At 40.0% G+C, this 18,643-nt stretch overlaps 1 protein-coding gene across 2 annotated transcripts; it reads left to right on the top strand.

The window, feature by feature from the left end:
* The first annotated feature begins 1,756 nt into the window (after positions 1 to 1,756).
* On the top strand, positions 1,757 to 18,456 carry PEX2 (peroxisomal biogenesis factor 2). Of its 2 annotated transcripts, XM_039224612.1 has the most exons (3): positions 1,786 to 1,875; positions 4,269 to 4,299; positions 16,624 to 18,456. In XM_039224612.1, the coding sequence occupies exon 3, from the start codon at positions 16,641 to 16,643 to the stop codon at positions 17,556 to 17,558; it is 918 nt and encodes a 305-aa protein (XP_039080543.1). In that variant the 5' UTR covers positions 1,786 to 1,875; positions 4,269 to 4,299; positions 16,624 to 16,640; the 3' UTR covers positions 17,559 to 18,456. The 2 variants fall into 2 exon arrangements, with proteins under 2 accessions (XP_039080544.1, XP_039080543.1); XM_039224613.1 differs by lacking the exon at positions 4,269 to 4,299 and having other exon boundaries at positions 1,757 to 1,875.
* Positions 18,457 to 18,643: the final 187 nt, after the last annotated feature.

Here is an 18,643-nt window from a genome sequence, read left to right as displayed (position 1 = left end):
AATCCCGTGTGCATTTTACACAGACCTCGATTCCACCTCCCTACATTTGCGGTGGCTAGGGGCTACTACATAGGGCAACTGCAGCTCTAGAAGCCTCCCCTCCTATGCCTAAGTGAACTGCATTCCCTATGAACTTGCAGTTCCTACTCTTCCTCATCAGTACTGTGGGTTTCTGTGATGGGAAGGACTTTTTTTTTTTTTTAAATATTTTTTATTTATTTCTAGGAGAGAGAGAGAGAGACAGCGTGAGCAGGGGAGGGTCAGAGAGAGAGGGGGAGTCACAGACTGAAACAGGCTCCAGGCTCCGAGCTGGCAGTCAGCACAGAGCCCGACGCGGGGCTCGAACCCACGAACCGCGAGATCATGACCCAAGCGAAAGTCAGACGCTCAACCGACCAAGCCACCCAGGCGCCCCGGGAAGGACTTTTTTTTTTCCCTTTTAACTCATTCAGGACACCGTCAACGCCTCCTCCTTGGGGCTGTTTTTTCCAAGATTTCCTTAGCGTATGGAAGACCATATTGCAGGCATACTTGATGTTAAATTGTATCCCTTGAATGTAAAAGTGCACTTGAACGGTATTAAAATTCATTAATAAATGTTCTTTTGTTCATGTTTCCTACTGAGTGACTAACTGTTCCACAGAAAAGTTATTTAAGATGAAATGAAAAGCTTTCTTTTAACACTGCTTCTACAGGCAGGATACACTCTCGAACATGTACAGATAGAGCCGTCGGGGGACCGTGTGCTCCGGGGTCGGAGGGGTGAGGCAACAACTACGACGTTCTTAAGACCTACTACGTGCAGGAAGGTTTACCTACCTGTCTTCAGGTAGAGCAAACCCTCCAGCAAACTCTGCTATCCACACCACAGAATCAGTAGGCAGTGGAAATTCACGCAGCTACATAATTGTCTGGTGAAGCTCAAAAAAATACCTCCCCTCAGGCCCCAGTCTTGGAAATTCTGACTCAGTTACTCAGGGGCGGGCGACCTGGCTCGTCAGTGTTTAGTGGAGCTCCTGGAAGATTCAGACGGACCCGGCGCCCAGGGCAGGTTCCCCTCAAGGTGCGAGCGCGTCCAGCCGGCCGGCCGGGCCTCTCGGGCCGCGGCTGCGCAGACCGACGGCCAACCAGACGGGGCTGCCAGCCTTCCCCGCGCTACCCGCCCTCGGCACGCACGCGCCACAAAACTGCCCCAGCCCCGAAAGTGCCGCCCCGCCCCCCGCCGCGGGGCTTCCCCCCCCACCCCCCACCCCCGAGGCCGTCCCGCAGCGAGCCCTCCACCTGGGCTTGCAGAGCCCGACCCCCCACCCCCGAGGCCGTCCCGCAGCGAGCCCTCCACCTGGGCTTGCAGAGCCCGACAGGCGCCGAGGAGCCCCGCGGCCACTCGGCGGCGCTTGTCGGGCGGCACGCCGCGGCGTCCGAGGGCAGGGAAAAATCCTGCCCTCCGAGAGCCCCGGCTTCCCCGCGGCCTCTCGACACAGAGGCCTCTTCACGCGCGCGGCTCCGACCCGGGGCTGACGGGTTCGCGACTGTCCTGCCAATCAGATACGTTTTCCTCCGAATGGCGCGCCGACCAATCACCGCGCGCGGGTGTCTCCTTCGGCTCTTCGGCCCTTCGGCCCTTCGGCCCTTCGGCCCTTCGGGTCGCCGGCGTTCGCCTCGCTGGGCCCTCCCCGGCCTTCCGCGGGGCTGTAAAGCTTAGTTCTCCTTGGTTTAATTTCCTCTTTTTTCTCAGACACTTCCGGGTCCTGCGTCGCTCCGGAAGCCCGCGAGTTCCGGAAGCCTGGGTAATCCAGGTTCTGCCAGAAGTCAGGCTTCTCAGAGAATGTTTCAGAAAAAGTTACGTGGAACCGGGGCGTTTCGCAGACTCGCAAGGTCAGTGTCTGCCGGAGAGAACCGGAGCGCAAACCTGAGGTCTTGGTTCCAGCCGGGAGGGCGTGGAGTTGCACGACCTCGTCTCTGTCGCCCTTAGCTTCAGTTTCCCTGATTGTTGGCTCCCTGTCTTTCGGGAAAAAGCAAATCAAAGGGTGACTTTTGGGAAAAGCAATGAAGCAAGCCCGAGCTCCTAAAAATAATCTTAGAATCGCACCATGAAAAAGAAAAAAGACAAGCACAGCTAGGCTTGAGTTCCTGCGCCTTCCACGAGGTGACTTTCTAAGACACTTCGAAATCTTCCGCTCAGTTGGCGGTGGTGAGATTTAACTCCTTACGAATGGCTTAAGGTTTATGCACTGTTCAAACTGCTTATATCGGATGGCTCATGTAAAGTGTTGTATTTGGTACTAAAGTAAGTTGAGTATGTTTGTTTCTGACATTTTTGGAAGCCTGTGAACTTCGAAGTAATTTTAATTTTCTTGGGGAGGAAGAGCTGTCGCGAATGTTCTTGAGTAATTGCTTGCAATGAGTTTGTTATATATAACGCTGATTTCTGGTAACTGTGAGAATAATTGACATTTTTTCCTGGTACGTAAAGTAGAAGTCATTGTTTCTTTATTTCTTTAGGTCCCATTTTCCAAAACATCACATTTAATGAAAGGGCTTTTCACAAAACCAAGTTGTTGAATGTTCACATCTAACACGTTCTGGTAGCCTGCGATGCCCCTTGAGAATTGTTTAGCTTAACAATTTCAGGTAATTACAGGGAGATGAAACTGTATCCACACTACAATTTGCAGTCTAAACATCTTCCCCTAATGTATTAACTTTAGTTAAACCTGAACAAAATAAACTTGGGATGGCTGACTTCTTTTTCACTTTATCTTCTGTCTGATATGCCCATATTACCAATTACTTGTATCCAGAAATATTAGAGTTTAATGGTCTTGAGTCGGAAGGAGATTGGAAAGAAAAGAGATAATGGAATTACTTACAAAGTCAATAAAAAGAACTTTTATATACACATATTCTATATTACACATATATGTAACATATCATTTCTATATCATATATTACGTATGATATGTTATATATATACATATATATACACATATGTATATGTCCTCCCCCCTTAAAAAGAAAAAAAGGAAGAAAATGGAAGTAACAGGACATAGTAAAGAGAATGTTAGACTAAGTCAAGAGAATTAAACGCTAGTTCTGACTCTGGTTTCGTTTGACCAGCCCTACCTTCTGGCCTTATTCTATTCATTTTTAGAAATTATGGGTATCAGTCAATCCGTGGTTTTAAATCTCTTCTGTAGAAGAATTCCTGTAGAAATTTCCTGGAGCCACGCAGGGGACAGTACAAAGCAAGCCGACTCTCAGCTGTATTTTACAAGAGCAGCTATTTTTATGTGTTCTGTTTGAAAAACAATGTTTCAGTTAAGAAAATTAAATTCAGTTGTATCTTAGAGGAGATGAGCTGCCTTTCCTTCTAGCATTAAGATTCTGTTTCTTAGGGTAATTATTCATTTGTATCCAATGTGCATTCATTCGATTTGTACAGTTTTTTAAATACTAAAAGATAAATTCATGATTAATTCGTTACTAAAAGCCACAAACGTCTGTATTGTCTCATTGTTTAATAAGTACAAATTTCAAATGTAATTCGTCATGATCAGAATCATAATTCTTTATTTTTCTCTCTTCCTCCTACTGTTGTTGTATTTTAATACAAAATTTTTGCTCAATTTTGAAGCTCATCAGACTCTTTGCAATAGGGGAGGGTGGGTATTTTCCACTTTACATATTCAGTACCCAAATCTTAAAGATGTTAACAGTCTTGGCCAACATGACATCACGAGTAAATTTACGTTTTGAGTCCTAGCCCCGTGTTTTCCTCAGAGCATCAAGTAATTTTAAATTGTCTTTCTCTTTTGCACTCCACTGTGCTCAAGTTCCTGTAGCATAAGGAAAATGTGTGGCATATGCACAATCTTGATTTCTGGACAAAAGTTATGCTCTGAATCACTTGCTCCTTTTTTTCCTCCCTGATTATCTTGGGCAACTTAGAAGCAAATTGGATGTCCCCTTTATCTCCTTCCTGTGAAATGATAGCAGTTTCTAAACATTCCATGTTCCTCTTCAGTTCCTTTGGAATGTGGAAGAAACCTCTGGAGAAAAGCTCTGTCCTGCTCCATTTGCCCCATGCAAATACCAGCACCGTCATTTCTCTGCGTGGAAGGGGAGGCCGGGAAAAGACGGGTAGCACACTCTGCCCTTCCATTGTGCACTGATCATCAACTTTTCAACCTTTTACCGTCTATAAAATTAAAACACCCTTTTCTGTATTGCTTTTTACTCTATTTAATATATTTTCCTTTTTTTTCCAGAGCTCTCCCTTCTTAACTGCCTGTCAATAAGGTGAGATAAAATGTCATTCAAGTTGTCTTTCCCCCTTACTATTATTAAAACAAAAAAACCCAAGAACTGAAGAGTAGTTCTGTTTTGATTATGCGTAACCGCTCCCTTCTAGTAATAGATGAATCGGCATTGCCTCTGCTTTGCATGCAGTGTGTGTTCATAACAGGTAAATGAATGTTCGCGCCTCATTTTTTTCACCCACATATTTCCTTTGTTCAGATTTGACATTCAGTCCCTTTGGTTCTCTGTCCACATGTGTAGAGTCAGGGAGAGAGATTGTAGACGAGATGCATCCCAGGCAACACGGGCAACTTTACCACATTCCTTTATTTTCTTTCCCCATTTAACAGTCCTGAGAGCTTGACCGGCAGTCTGGTCTTGCGAATGATCATGAGGAGAAAAAATTTGCTTTGAGCTCTGCGGGATTGAATTTGTTCCAAGTTTACCGCACATCCAGACTACTTACTAACTTCCCTTGTGTGTTCCCCAGTTCCTCTGGTGTTTACCAGAAAGTTACTGATGGTCAGTCTGACCTTAAACAGGTGGTTAATCTTCTTAACCTAACTTTTGTCTTCTTAAAATGGACATGATAGTATTTACTGTGTGATGAGGATTAAATAAGATAAAGAATGTAAAGAAAACATAATGCCTTGCACATAATAATGTATCCCATGATACTTCCTCCTTTTCCATTGCTAACAATACCTCTGTTCGTTTGTGGATATTTCCATATTGTCTTGAATGCCATAAAATATGCAATTAAACGTGTATGCCAGTAACTTGAAAGTCATTTAAAATTCTCTTCTTAGGTTCTAAAGCCTTTTTCTAAATTTATACAGTACTTAAAGATCTAGTTGTTTCATGAGTTTCATGTGGTTCTTTGTTCATCCTTGGATTGTAATTTCTGCCATAGTTCATGCCTGTGCTCTTAATAGTTCTTAGCCTTTAAAATAGCCCTACTTGATGTCGTGTTGTGCTCCTAAAGTGTTTATGTTCATCTTTTAGGCCTGTCACCACCTTGTCAGTAGAAGACACTAATTGAGAGCATGGCTCTGCCCCTTCTAGTTGTGTGATTTTACACAAGTCAGCAAAGCTCTCTCTCTGTGCTTCAGTTTCCTTGTTTTAAAACATAAATGATAAAAGTACTTCTTTGATTCATATTGTAAGGATTAAATGATTTAATATTTAATTTTGCAAAGGATACTTAGCTATGATAGTTCCTTAGTAGAACTTGATAACTGGTAAATGGTATATATTTGCCACAGTTTTAAACTCATAAATTGGTAGGGAGTATCTTCCATAATGCTTTGCTATTTTTTTTCTATGATTATGTCTTTGTCTTACATGTTCTGTTCTGATTTCTCTACTTTCTCTAGCCTTTTTCAAACTCGTGTTCAACATTACCATTTCTACAGTTGGAAATGGCTGTTCTTTTATTTTTTTCTTCCTCTTCTCAGCTTTCCTAAAACAGTTTCTTTGAGGATTCTAGGTAGGTAGACTTTTCATAGTTGATTTTTTTTAATTGATTTTTTATATCTTTTATCTGCTAGAGAGTATCGTGTGGTACAATGACTTGTCCAGAGGCACACAGCCTGTTGATGAACGTGGACTAAAATACAGAACTAATCAGAACCAGTTGAACTCTCTTTCCCCATATTCACTCAAACATCTGCTCTTTATTTTCACAACATGCTTTCTCTCTTAAAGACTCTAAAGTATCAACTTTCTGAAAGAAAAGATTATGATTGCCATGCTTTTCTCTTAAAAATGTATTTGTAAAGCTAGGCCAAGGTATTGGAAATTCTGTTTTAAGGTTTGAAAAAACCAGAGGGAAACTTTTCTGTTAGTTTTAGATACTTGAATAAGTACATTATAAATGTAATAGGGAAAGTGCTTAATTGTGTAAGACTCACTATAGTCTTGAAGATTGTAGTATTTGAGTTGAGTTCCCCTTTCCAAATTTAAAAAATTTATATAAATATATAAATTTTATATATTAAATATATAACATATATTTAATAATTTAATAATTAACTAAATATAATAATATATAAAATATATATTAAATTTATATATTTTACATATTTAATTTTAAATATATATTATATATTTATATATATATTTTTTATATATATACCTCATTTGTTACGACAAGTTACTTATCATTGTTCATCTTTTTGAACAATTTGTGCTATTTTGGAGTTTATCGTTCAGATACACTTTAGAAACATATTGTTGAGTACTCACTACTACTCCCAAAAGAAAAGCCCTGTGTGGATTTTGATGAGGATTACATTTAAGAGGAATTTAGAAGTCTAGTGTCCACAACAGAATTTTAAAATTTCACACGTCTTGTCTGTACCCCAAAGATCACAATTGGGATTTATAGCATTGGCTATCTATAAACTATTGAAACTTCGTTTATATTTGATGAAAGTGAGGAACAATGGAATAGTGACAAGTCATTTAGCAAGCCTGTGGCAGAAGTGGGATTTGAACTTCTTGTTGTTGATTTCTAGGCCTATTCACAGTGCCAGAGGTCGCGGTGTCCTAATGGATCGCAGTCATAGCTTTTTCCCTTTTGCTCATGTTTGAAATGTGCTCTGGGAATCGGTGTCCTGTTAAATCCCTCTTTGATGCATGTCTCATTTATTAGTATTGATTTCAATACAATGGACAGTAAATCTATCTGGCTACACAAAGGAAATAAAATAGTAAGGTGTAGGTTCAAAGCTTACGATCTCCAGTTATAGAAGTTTATTCACATAACCTCATAATATGAAACCATTCTTTTAAAATGTTTTCATACCTAAAAGGAAAAAATGAATGTTATTGTCTCATCCGTTTTGATTATTAGAACCTTTAGGATAGTGTGGCAGTAACATTGTCATACTAAAAATTAGTTGGTTATTCTGGATCTGAAAAAGGATAGCCTAGCAGTGGGTGCATAGATGGTTTGATACCTTAGAGATCACTTGGGAATCACATGTATCTGCTGACAGAGTTTACAGTAAATTTAAATGTAGGATTTTTGTAGGCAGCATGCATTGACAAATATGCCTAATGGTAATACATCTAGTACTGAGAGTCTCGGAACAGGTCAATAATAATGTGTATATTGATAGCAGCAATGTAGGAGATGTTACTTGGTATTATAGCTAAAAATCCATGTGATCCCCTTAATCATAATTACATTAATATTGACAAGCCCTTGACAATACCCACATTATTATTGATAGGTTTCTGTCAATAACATGTTTTAAATAAAATATATTCATTCATAATTTGTACTATACTCAATAAAAGCTCTGAAATATATTGTGGAAACTCTTCCTTCTTTAGTGAGATGCAGTCATTTGTTTTGGTTTTGGAATGTGATATAGATGACAAAATTATATTTGGGGGAATGGAAAGCATAAAAGGAAAGGACAAGTTATTTAAGAGATCCGGGTTCTTTTTTCTTTTCTATGAAAGAAAAGCAGTGTGACATGTCTAGTGATAAAATGTCAGCAGGAGACCTTTTTAATAGTTTTTAGTGCTATATCATTTTGTCTTAAACATATTTATGTGACAGGTTAATCACACTAACCTGTAGATGCTATCCTTTGCCTTGAGCATCTTCTTCACATACTTTTAACATAGTAGTGTCCTTCACTAAACACATATTGTTTAGTGCCAATTATACTTTTAATTATTTTTATAAGTCCCTTTGCATGGCCATAAATGTATCCCCCTGAGTTGGCCTTTCAGATCTTAAACTAGTATAGTTTGGGAAATGGGGATTGGGAAGGGAAAGAGTTATAGAATTGTGTATTAAAAGAATGAGATTTCATGGTACAATAGGAAAAGGTAATGCCTGTTTTTGGCATTTGGAAAAATCAATTTGAATTAAATCTGATGGTGTTTGTTTTAATGCTGAAAAATCCCAGCTTAAAAAAAAAAAGATTGTAATTTTTTTTAACTATTCAAATTGGAGCCTACTTTTGTGAATCTAGATACTAAACTACAAAAACTGATAACATGGGGATTATTAAACCTTACTTGAATTTCTGAAAGTAAGTAGAAGTAGACTGGCTATTAGTTGGGAATGGATGGCAGTCATTATGCCAGAGCCAGGAAGGTACTGGTTTACCAAAAAAGGATTCGTTTTTTGATTCAAAAATGTAAGGGCGCCATAATCTTCTTTTGATTTTGATTACTTCTTACATCACTTTAACTTGTTCAGAAAGTTATTAGCACCTCAGTGAAGGGCCTTGCATTGTTGCAAGAATCCTAGAACTGTTTTCCATGAACTGCAGCCTTCATTTTCTTCAGTCTTACTGAATTCTGCTATCAGATTAATCTTTTAAAAATATATCTTGTTTTGTCTTTTATCTTCAGTGATTATTCACATTTATGAAATCATTGCCATTTCCTTGAGGTGGGCTTTTTGCAGTGGGTTAAGTCTTCAGCCAGTCTCTCCTGCTAGCTTGTTCTGCTTAGTCATAGCAGATGACTTGATTCTTTACCTGTAGGTAACAAGTACAGCCACACCGATGGGAAGTAAATAAAGGATGCAGCTCATGTTGGAACCCATCCCAGTAACTCCCACGTAAACAATGGCCAGGTTTCATGGCTTGCACATTTCTGGGATTTACACAACCTGTTCTTGTGTCTTAAATGCCATTTTTGTTTTGTTTTGTTTTCTGCCTGGAGAGTTTTGTGATCCTTCATAGTGTCTTCACATTTCAAGATTCATTCTTTGCTTCAGAGATCAATGTCTAGTCCTAATCATAATAAACCCTATTTGTTTTAAAATGCTTGAATAAAAGGAAGTTAACTGAGAGTTAAGTTTTTGGATTGATTTCCTGGTACCTAGGAAATTGCCTGGCATTTGGTAAGTGCTCAAAAAATGTTGGTCAAATTGAGCCACTTGTCAGAGAATTAGGATTCACTAAAACACTCTCATTACATTATATTGAGAATAACTTAATGTGACTTTCAGAGGTGTTTATGACATTTTTCAATGCTTCACACCTGTTATGGACACTTATTGTTGTTTAGCAGTGAAGGGAAGAGGATTATATAATCATACTGATAGGATTTCTAGTTATTTCTGTTTTATCAGTTTCTTCAGGGCCTTGCCCTTCTGTAAAGCCAACATTTCTAGAATAAGTGTGCAATAGAGGAGACAGAAAAGGAAGAGGAATGGAACGTCACATGTTGGTGATGAACCAAGGTTGAATGCCCATCTGGACTGTCTGTACCATGTCCTGTTCAGCAAAGTACCCTTGAGTCAGATGTCAGTATGCATTCCTGAAGTGTCCTTGCTTCCAGATGACAGGCATCATCATATTGATAAGGGTTAAATAACCAAGGGATAGCGTCCTCCTGGGACCCATCCCCATTTTCTCAGAATTCCCCCTCCATCATCTCCTTTCAGGTAAGATACAAGAGTGTGATGAGTTCCACTGAACCATGTCCCTGCCCCTGCCTAGTCCCCATACATGCACAAATCATAGTGATGTCATGTTCACTATTTAACTGCCACAATTATATTTTGATTTTGTAGTCAGTGTTTCCTGGAAAAAAAATTCCTTGACCACAGGTTTATTGAGGCATTAGTATGAGTAATAATGAAAGTTTCAGTCTTTTGAAATAAATTTGCCAAAAACAACTCAGTCTTTTTCTTCTTATGCCCGTCCCTAGCCAAAGAAGCAATAATATAGTAATAATAATACTTTCCAGTTTCCAAACCACTTTCATAACATTATCTGGTTTAATCTCAACAACTTTGTGTGGTAGCTGTTATTTCCAACTTTTTGAAGAATCTGAGGGTAATGACTTTTTTTAAGAACACATAGCAAATAAGTGACAAAGCTGGAACTTGAGCTCGGGTCTGATTGGTTTTAAGTCTGCTTTTTTTCTACTCTATCACAGTTGCCTAAATAGGAATGTAGAGCATAGGAGGGGTATTCCACTTGAACTAACTGGTGTGTAATGGACAGTGTCTGTTCTATGTTTACAACTAAAAGAAGTCACAAAAATGACTAAAATGTTGGAAAGTAAAACCTAAAACAAAAAATAGAAAAATTATTCATCTGGAAAAGCAAAGGCTGAAGAACAGTTTAATGATAGTCTTTTGGTCCATTACATAGGGAGGAGATCGAGCCCAGCTGTTCTTAATCTACACTGAGGCCAGGCCTGGGGAGAAAAAGAGGAAACGGGGAAAAAAAGTTAAACTGTAACAGAAGGGATAAAGAATTTTTCGATAATAAGGATTGTTAAATATTGGATTGGTTAGAGAGTGTGTTAAGTCTCCTTTTCTGGCAGCCTTTAAAAATTCCTGTGTTTGCTAAATGTTAAGTGTGATTCCTCCAGAAATGAGGTATTTGAAATAGATGATTCTTATGAGAAACCACTCCCTGTGACCAGTTTTCACTAAATATAAGGAAGCTGAAAAGAGAAGGTTTCCCTCACCATCCAGTTCATCTAGATGCTGTCCAACAGTATTCAGTCAGTACACTGATTAACTACCAAACTACTCATTCCATTGCACATAGATCCAACAAAGATTTATTGAGCAGCCACAGTGAGCCCATCTTCGAGGTAAACTCTGTAATTAACATACTCATCAACCACAGTGCAGAACTGACGATGACTCTAGTATTTAAAGATACATAAATTGGCACAACTGGTTCTCTAACATAAGCCATAGATTTCATCTGATACTCAACTGAAAAAAAAATGATCTATCCAGTCCAATTTTGGGAGTGTGAGAGACATAAGAGGAGGGAACTGGTAGTGTTGGACTCCCATCCATGTGCAGTAAGGTCAGAGCTTTTCAAGGCTAATTTGATAGTCAGAGAGCTTCCATCATCTTGCTGACCACAGAATGTGAAATCTGGGGAAGGTACAGTGTTGTAGCCACTCTTACAGTAGAGTAGAGAAGTCACATTTGCCATATGCCCATGTACCATGAATGATTGTAGAATTTTGCATGAGGAAAACTGAGCTAGAAATCAGTCACTTATGTAGGTGGCTGGTGCTTTGAGCAAAAAGTATAAGATAAGGCACTTTTCCTTAGCTGGTTTAAGGAAAAAAGACACACTGACGTGACTGAAATCACAGTACAGGTGGTTGAGGGCCCAAGTGAGTGGCACATACCATTGCTGCCAGAGTTAAAGGTGGTGATTGATAGGAGTTGGAGATAGTTATGAAGCTTTCACAAAAAAAGTTGAAATAGAGTTAGAATGTGAAGGGCAGAAGGTTGAGGGCAGTGAGGATAGTTGGGTGGGAAGGTAAGTGGTTTAGGTTTATGAGAAAAGGCACAGAGTCAGGATTGAAGGATGGCACGGAATTAAAGAGCCGGAGACAGAATTGGACTAAGTTAGGTCTGAGAAGTTTGTACATCATCCCAGAGGTAATGATGAGGTAAGAAACAGGTGATTTGGTAAGTGTAGGCAAATAATTTTGTGGATTTTGGTTTGCTTATGTTTTTTTTTTATTCTAGTTTTTTTCCTCAATTACAAAATTGATGTAAGTTAGAGAAAATTTGTAAATGGCAGAAAAAAGTGGAAAAAATCTTATGATTTTTTTGCATGGATTTGCAATTCTTTTTCTACTGAGATAATTTCAAAATGTTATATACATTGTCTTTGAGAACCTTTGATACCATATACCACTGTTACTACCCTTGTTGTCTGTTTACTTGCCTGTCACCCTTGCTAGACCTTGTTTAGGGTCCTGAAGTGAGAACAAGGAATTTTTTTAAAAAAATTTTTAAGTTTATTTTTTTATTTTGAGAGTGAGAGAGAGAGACTCCCAAGCAGGCTCCTCACTGTCAGCACAGAGCCCAACGTGGGCTTGAACGCATGAACCATGAGATCATGACCTCAGCCGAAATCAAGTCTGGACTGTGCCGCCCAGACGCCCTAGGATGTTTTGTTATCTCTGCATCCCAAGCACCTAGCAGGTCTAAGATGTATCAGTGGTCATAGAGTGAGTGGTCTCTCATCTCACCAAGGTCTACTTTAACCGAAGAAAGGGAAAGCCAGAACCTGTGCAAGACTTGTAGCATCCACTGTGGATATAGGGATGAGAACTAAACAGAAATGAGTGAGAGAGCTGGCATACAGCAAGAAGCTATATAGATAATAGATATGCCAAAGAAATTATGAAGTTTGCTTTGGAATGGACCAGCCCAGTCATTCTCAACATCACCAGGAAACTTGTTAGAAATGCAAATTTTTGGCTCCCATTCCAGGCCTACTGAATTTGAAACTCTGAAACTAAAATATTGCATTCTAAGAAGTACAACTGATCACGATAAATGCTCAAGTGTGGAAACCACTAGCGGAGAAGAGCAGTGAGACCACAGGACTGAAGTGAGGACTGCAGCCTATGAAGACTGGAAGCCCAAGGATGGATGTGATGTCAGTGAACATAACCATTGAACAGCCATGGTAGCTGGAACAGGAAAACTAGATTATATTGTTACAAAGAAAGCTGAGTGTGTGGTAAATGGACAGGATCTACCGATCTTGTTTAGTTCACTGCCTTCCTGATCTTAGCATGTACTTAGAGCGCGTAGATTTAAAATAGATTAGGAGACTCAAAATCTCCCACACTCAAAATCTACACTCAGATTTTCTCTCCTGTCTCCACACAACTGCCTACCAAACTCTAGCTGTCTCCTGGGAGCGTCAGATCGCTAAAACCTTTCCCTTCAAACCTGTATGTATCACTGCATGTGTTTCCTATTTCAGAGAATCGGACTACCATCCACCCAATTACTCAAGTCAGTTATTCTTGGCTTATTTCTCCCTAAATCGTGTCAATTCTACCTCTTTATAGCTTTAAGGATACCTATTTTTCCCCAGCCCTGCTGATATCTTTATAATTTAGGCCATCATTATTTTCTCATTGATCACTTTAATAATCATTTAACAGCCATTGTAACTGGTGTCTATGCCTCAAGTCTTTTCACCCTCAAATCCATTGTGAATATGGCCAGAACAGGCTGTCAAAAACGCAGATTTGATTAGTTCTTTTCTTAAAACTATCCGGTGGCTCCCCATTAACATCTTGATAAAATACAGCCTCCCCAACTTGGCTGTGAGGGCCTTTACCACTGGTCTCCTGCTTTCCTTTCCAGCGTATTGTCCTTGCACCTTCAGGCCTTGTTACCTGCTCACCCTTTCCTTGGAATGGCCTTCTCACCTTCCTCTCCCAGGCTGACTGCTTTCAGGTAGCTGCTTACATAGTACCTCTCCACGAAGCCTTCGCTCACCTTCGATGTCTAGTGTTAAGAATAATGCCAAATTGCTCCTTGCATATCACTCATTGTACCTTACTGTTATTGCCTGTTTATTAGTTTATATTAGCACATACTTTCTCGCCCCCCACCCACCACACTACATCATAGTCTCCGCAAGGATTGAGACGGTTGTCGGTTCTACCATTACATCACGAGCTCTGACACAAAAACTGGAAAATAGCAGATGTTCAACAAACATGTTGACATAGGTAATAATCAGCCATCTGGACACGGTCATTTGAAATCCTTTTGAAGGCTGATGGCTAGGAATTTGTCTTTTCTATCCTTCACCTACCCCTGACTTTATCCCATTCATCTCATATGTGTAGCTCACATTCTGTGTACCAGGCACTGTGCGAGTTGTGAAGGTTCACCTGTGACAAGACTCCGTCTTTGCGACAGGCTTTATCCTCTAGTGGAGGAAATAGACGATTTAAAAGTAGTGTGTGTGTGTAGTACATAAAGGCCCAGAAAGTGGAAGAACAGAGTGCTAAGGGAACAGCTAGAAGAGGCACCAATCCAAATTTGAGGAGTCAAGAGGAATTGATGCCTAAGCCATTCCTTGAAAATTTAGTACTTAAAAACTGAAAACTGAGTTTTTCTGTTAAAGAACACGAACATACTGTTCCAGATGGAGAGAACAGACCATAAATGTTTACTAGGGAACTAGAGAAGGGGGCATCTTAACGACTGCGGGTCATAAGATTGTGTGTTCAAAAGACTTCAGTGTGGGTAATGCACTGAAAAAGCTAAAAGGTAGGATGGACCTATCAGATGTAATCCAGCAGAGAGATAAGGGCAGCCAGAATTTAGGAGGAGGCTTGCAAGAGGAAGAGAAGTGAATGGATTAGAAAGATATTTGGGGCAAAGAGGATTGATTCAATCTGTAGAGACAAGAAAAAGGAACTCTGGCCTAACCCCCTCTTTTCCTGTAGTTTCTGGCTAGTATGAGGCAAGGTTTTTCTAGAACTTGCAGCAAACCCCCCACTGCCATAGCTCTAGGATGTGGAATTTTGAGGGAGCTGCAGGAATGGGGCAAAGGTGAGATCACCCCAGAAGGCAGATGACATGGGATTGAAGTTTCCTTGTCAAATATCTAGTTTGAGAGGAAAGCAGCCCTAAACAAACTGTTATTTTGTTATTTCATATGCACTTTTGCTTTCTGTACCTGAACTTTTAAAGCATGGAGTCCTCTGCCACTGAGTCATCTAGGATCCATGAATAATTTAAAAAATCCCTCTTAGGGGCGCCTGGGTGGCTTAGTCGGTTAAGCGTCTGACTTTCGCTTAGGTCATGACCTCACGGTTCGTGGGTTCGAGCCCCGCATCGGGCTCTCTGCTGACTGCCAGTTTAGAGCCTGGAGCCTGTTTCAGTCTGTGACTCCCTCTCTCTCTGATCCTCCCCTGCTCACGCTGTCTCTCTCTCTCTCTCTCTCTCTCTCTCTCTCTCCTAGAAATAAATAAAAAACATTTAAAAAAATCCCTCTTAAAAACCTCTTTAATTATCAAAACAAACAAGCAAACCTCTTTAATTGTCAAAGATATTCCCTTTCGAGAGTTACAAACTCTATTTTAGGATGTACCTTTCAGTCCTTTAACTCCTAGCAAATTACATTTAATTTTTTTTAGTAAAACTCAGAATTTGAAAGGGCATTGGAGGTCAGTGTATCTGGGCCCTAGTTTTGTAAGTAAAAAAAATAAAGCAGAGATTAGGTAAAGTGACTTGTCCAAGATCACTGTCACACCATTGGTGACAGTGGACTTCAGTGGGACACCTGCCTCTCTCTGTAACCTAGTGTTCTGTTAGTACACCAGGCCTTTTGAAGGACATGTGATCATGCATGATCAAGCTCCGTGTGTTCAGGGCCCGTTTTAGAAATAGATTGCTTGTCATAGTTGATTTCCCAGTTCTTTAATAGTAAGTAAAATGTCTAAACTGGTCTGTACACTCCTTGACAACAGCAGCCACTGAGTGGCTTGTACATAATAGTCATTTAATAAGTCAGTCATACCTAGCTAACTACTAATCATCTTTTTCTGTTTCTTTAAGGGATTTTTGACCCCTTAGCACCTATATATTCTTTAGTGTATTTGTAAAATGGTCCTAGTATATATTTTTACATCATAGTTTTCTTAGTAACCTGTATGGGGGTGCCTGGGTGGCTCAGTTGGTTGAGGGTCGGACTTTGGCTCAGGGCATGATCTCATGGTTCATGATTTAGAACCCCACATTAGGCTCACTACTTTCAGCAGAACCTGCTTCCGATCCTCTTCCCCCTTTCTCTCTACCCCTCCCCTGCTCGCACACTCTCTCTTTCTCTCTCTCTCAAAAATAAATGTTAAAAAAAATGGTATGATGTGTACCTTCTTAATATCTTACCAGCATCTTTGCATTTATGTTGCTTTGTGCTAGTATTTATTTTCTACAATAGTCTGGTAGCATAATAAGCCTTGATTGTGCGTTTAATTTTGTCTCCTAACTTCCTTTATGGATATAAAACATATTTCAGAAAGATTAAATGACTTTGTAAAAAATAGACCTTTGGAGGTAGAAGTGCTGGCAGTTAAATGGAGGTCTTGACTTACAGTCTGTTGGAATATTCCATAGAATTCACTGTATTTATTAAGTTCATGTATTTCTCCATTACTCATGTTATTATCTAGCTTCATCACTGTTAGCAGGATTTTATGATCTCCCTCCTAAAATATCTGACCAAGGAGAATACTTGGAGATAATTTGTGGAGAAAAGGTGCAACTTGCTACATCAGGTATTCCTTTGATGAGGAGGGTCCAAAAAGAAAAAAAAAAAGAAAAGAAATAGCGAGGAAAAGAATAAAAGGAGAAAGTAAAAGAAAGGAGAGAGGGAAGAAAGTTGCAGTAAGAGGTGATCGCTCACTGCCGTTTGACACCGGCCAGCCCATCTACATACCCTGGGTCCTTGGTATACCGCACCTGCAGACGTGCAAGTTGAGGATATGGTATGAGTTTGCAAACATCTGATGTTCCCTAATTGTACTTTACCCTAGAGACCTTCAGAGAAGACATGGCTTCCGGAGAAGAGAACACGAAGAGGACAAACAGAGTGCTAAGAATAAGTCAGTTGGATGCACTTGAACTGAACAAGGCCCTGGAGCAGCTGGTTTGGTCCCAGTTTACTCAGTGCTTTCATGGATTTAAGCCAGGGCTGTTAGCCCACTTTGAACCAGAGGCGAAAGCATTCCTGTGGCTCTTCTTGTGGCGCTTCACCATCTACTCTAAAAACGCCACCGTGGGACAATCCGTTTTGAATATACAATACAAAAATGATTTTTCCCCAAAGCTGCGGTACCAGCCGCCAAGCAAGAATCAGAAGCTGTGGTATGCTGTGTGTACAATCGGCGGCACGTGGTTGGAGGAGCGCTGCTACGACCTGTTTCGAAACCGCCATCTGGCGTCATTTGGGAAAGCCAGGCAGTGTGTGAACATCATGGTTGGACTTTTGAAATTAGGTGGGCTGATCAATTTCCTGATTTTCCTTCAGAGGGGCAAGTTTGCAACCTTGACAGAACGCCTCCTAGGCATTCATTCTGTATTTTGCAAGCCCCAAAACGTACGTGAGGTTGGCTTTGAGTATATGAATAGGGAACTTCTCTGGCATGGTTTTGCGGAGTTTCTGATTTTTCTCTTACCACTTATTAATATCCAGAAGTTGAAAGCTAAGTTATCCTCATGGCATATTCCTCTGACTGGCACGCCTAGCAGTGACGGTACTTTAGCCACCAGCGGCAAACAGTGTTCACTGTGCGGAGAGTGGCCCACCATGCCTCACACCATAGGATGTGAGCATATCTTCTGTTACTACTGTGTTAAGAGTAGTTTCTTATTTGACATGTACTTTACGTGCCCTAAGTGCGGCACAGAGGTACACAGTCTGCAGCCACTGAAATCTGGAATTGAGATGTCAGAAGTGAATGCTCTTTAGAAACTAAGACTGTCCTCTGAGGAAAACTGTATTGTGTTTAAGTCCTTAATATTAGTCATGCTAAGCATACCATTTAGGTATTTTTATGAGGGGAGGTGCTTCTCAGCCACCGTCATCTCTTCCTTTCCAGGCACGACTAAATTCTAATCACTAGAAACCACATGATTCTAAATATATTATGTAAACAGTAATGTATTACTTTCTTTAAACCATTGCCTTCAATTTTTAATGTTGAGAGGAATGGGCAGTTTTTGTCAGAGTACTAAAAAGGCTTTCATTTTGCTCCTTCCTGGAAAGAGGTTAGATTCTAAAATAATTTTGGAGACTCTGGGGTGAGTGTGTATTTATTTTCAGAGATGGCATTGTAACATCTTAATCTTACAAAGATAAAGCCCTGTTGTTTTAAACCTTAAGATCTGATGCCCCTGTTGTAATTTTAAGCTTTTCACTAAAACCTGATTGTAAGGGGTTTGCTTGGTGTTCTGATCTGGCTGGAGTAAGAGTTTCCTGCCTAATAGTTCTGGCTAAGTCTAGGACTCACAGTCCTTGGTCTGCCTGGGACTATGTCCACATTTGTGAACCAGGAAGGAAAACTACTGCTCTTGATTACTCAGATGTAGGTGACAACCTCATGTGTGCCACACGGACCCATAGTAGGAGAGTAGGCAGTTCACCACAGGAAACTGAGGTGCCTTTGAAAGAATAGTGGATGTTGGGTAGGTAAAAACAACAGATCCCTATTAGAGTCTACATTTGCCTTTTTTACCAAAAGCCTGCATGCAGTCTTTAATTTTACCAGCGATCTAAGTTGATAAGGATATAACTGAATGATTAACTTACTAGACTGCTGATTTGAGAGGATTAAATAAATAAAGTCAACACATTTTGTTATCAACAATTTTGTTGCAGTGTTATTTTGGTAAAGTGCATTCTGAGTAGATGCCCATACTATCGTAATTTTAACATGAAAATAGTATTTTACATATATGCTAACTAATAGAGTTGTCAATATTATGGGGGTTTTATGTTTTTCCACAGACACTAAAGGCAGTACAATTTATTTAATTTTTTTATTGTTCTTTAAC

Source organism: Hyaena hyaena, unplaced genomic scaffold (assembly GCF_003009895.1).
Source record: "Hyaena hyaena isolate Hyena2069 unplaced genomic scaffold, ASM300989v1 scaffold_1691, whole genome shotgun sequence".
In the NCBI taxonomy this organism is placed as follows: Eukaryota; Metazoa; Chordata; class Mammalia; order Carnivora; family Hyaenidae; genus Hyaena; species Hyaena hyaena.
This window is presented reverse-complemented; position numbering and strand designations above follow the sequence as displayed.

Bases quoted from the DNA above. Each gene is read 5' to 3' on its own strand.
- PEX2 (XM_039224613.1), top strand. From the start codon at position 16,641: ATGGCTTCCGGAGAAGAGAACACGAAGAGGACAAACAGAGTGCTAAGA.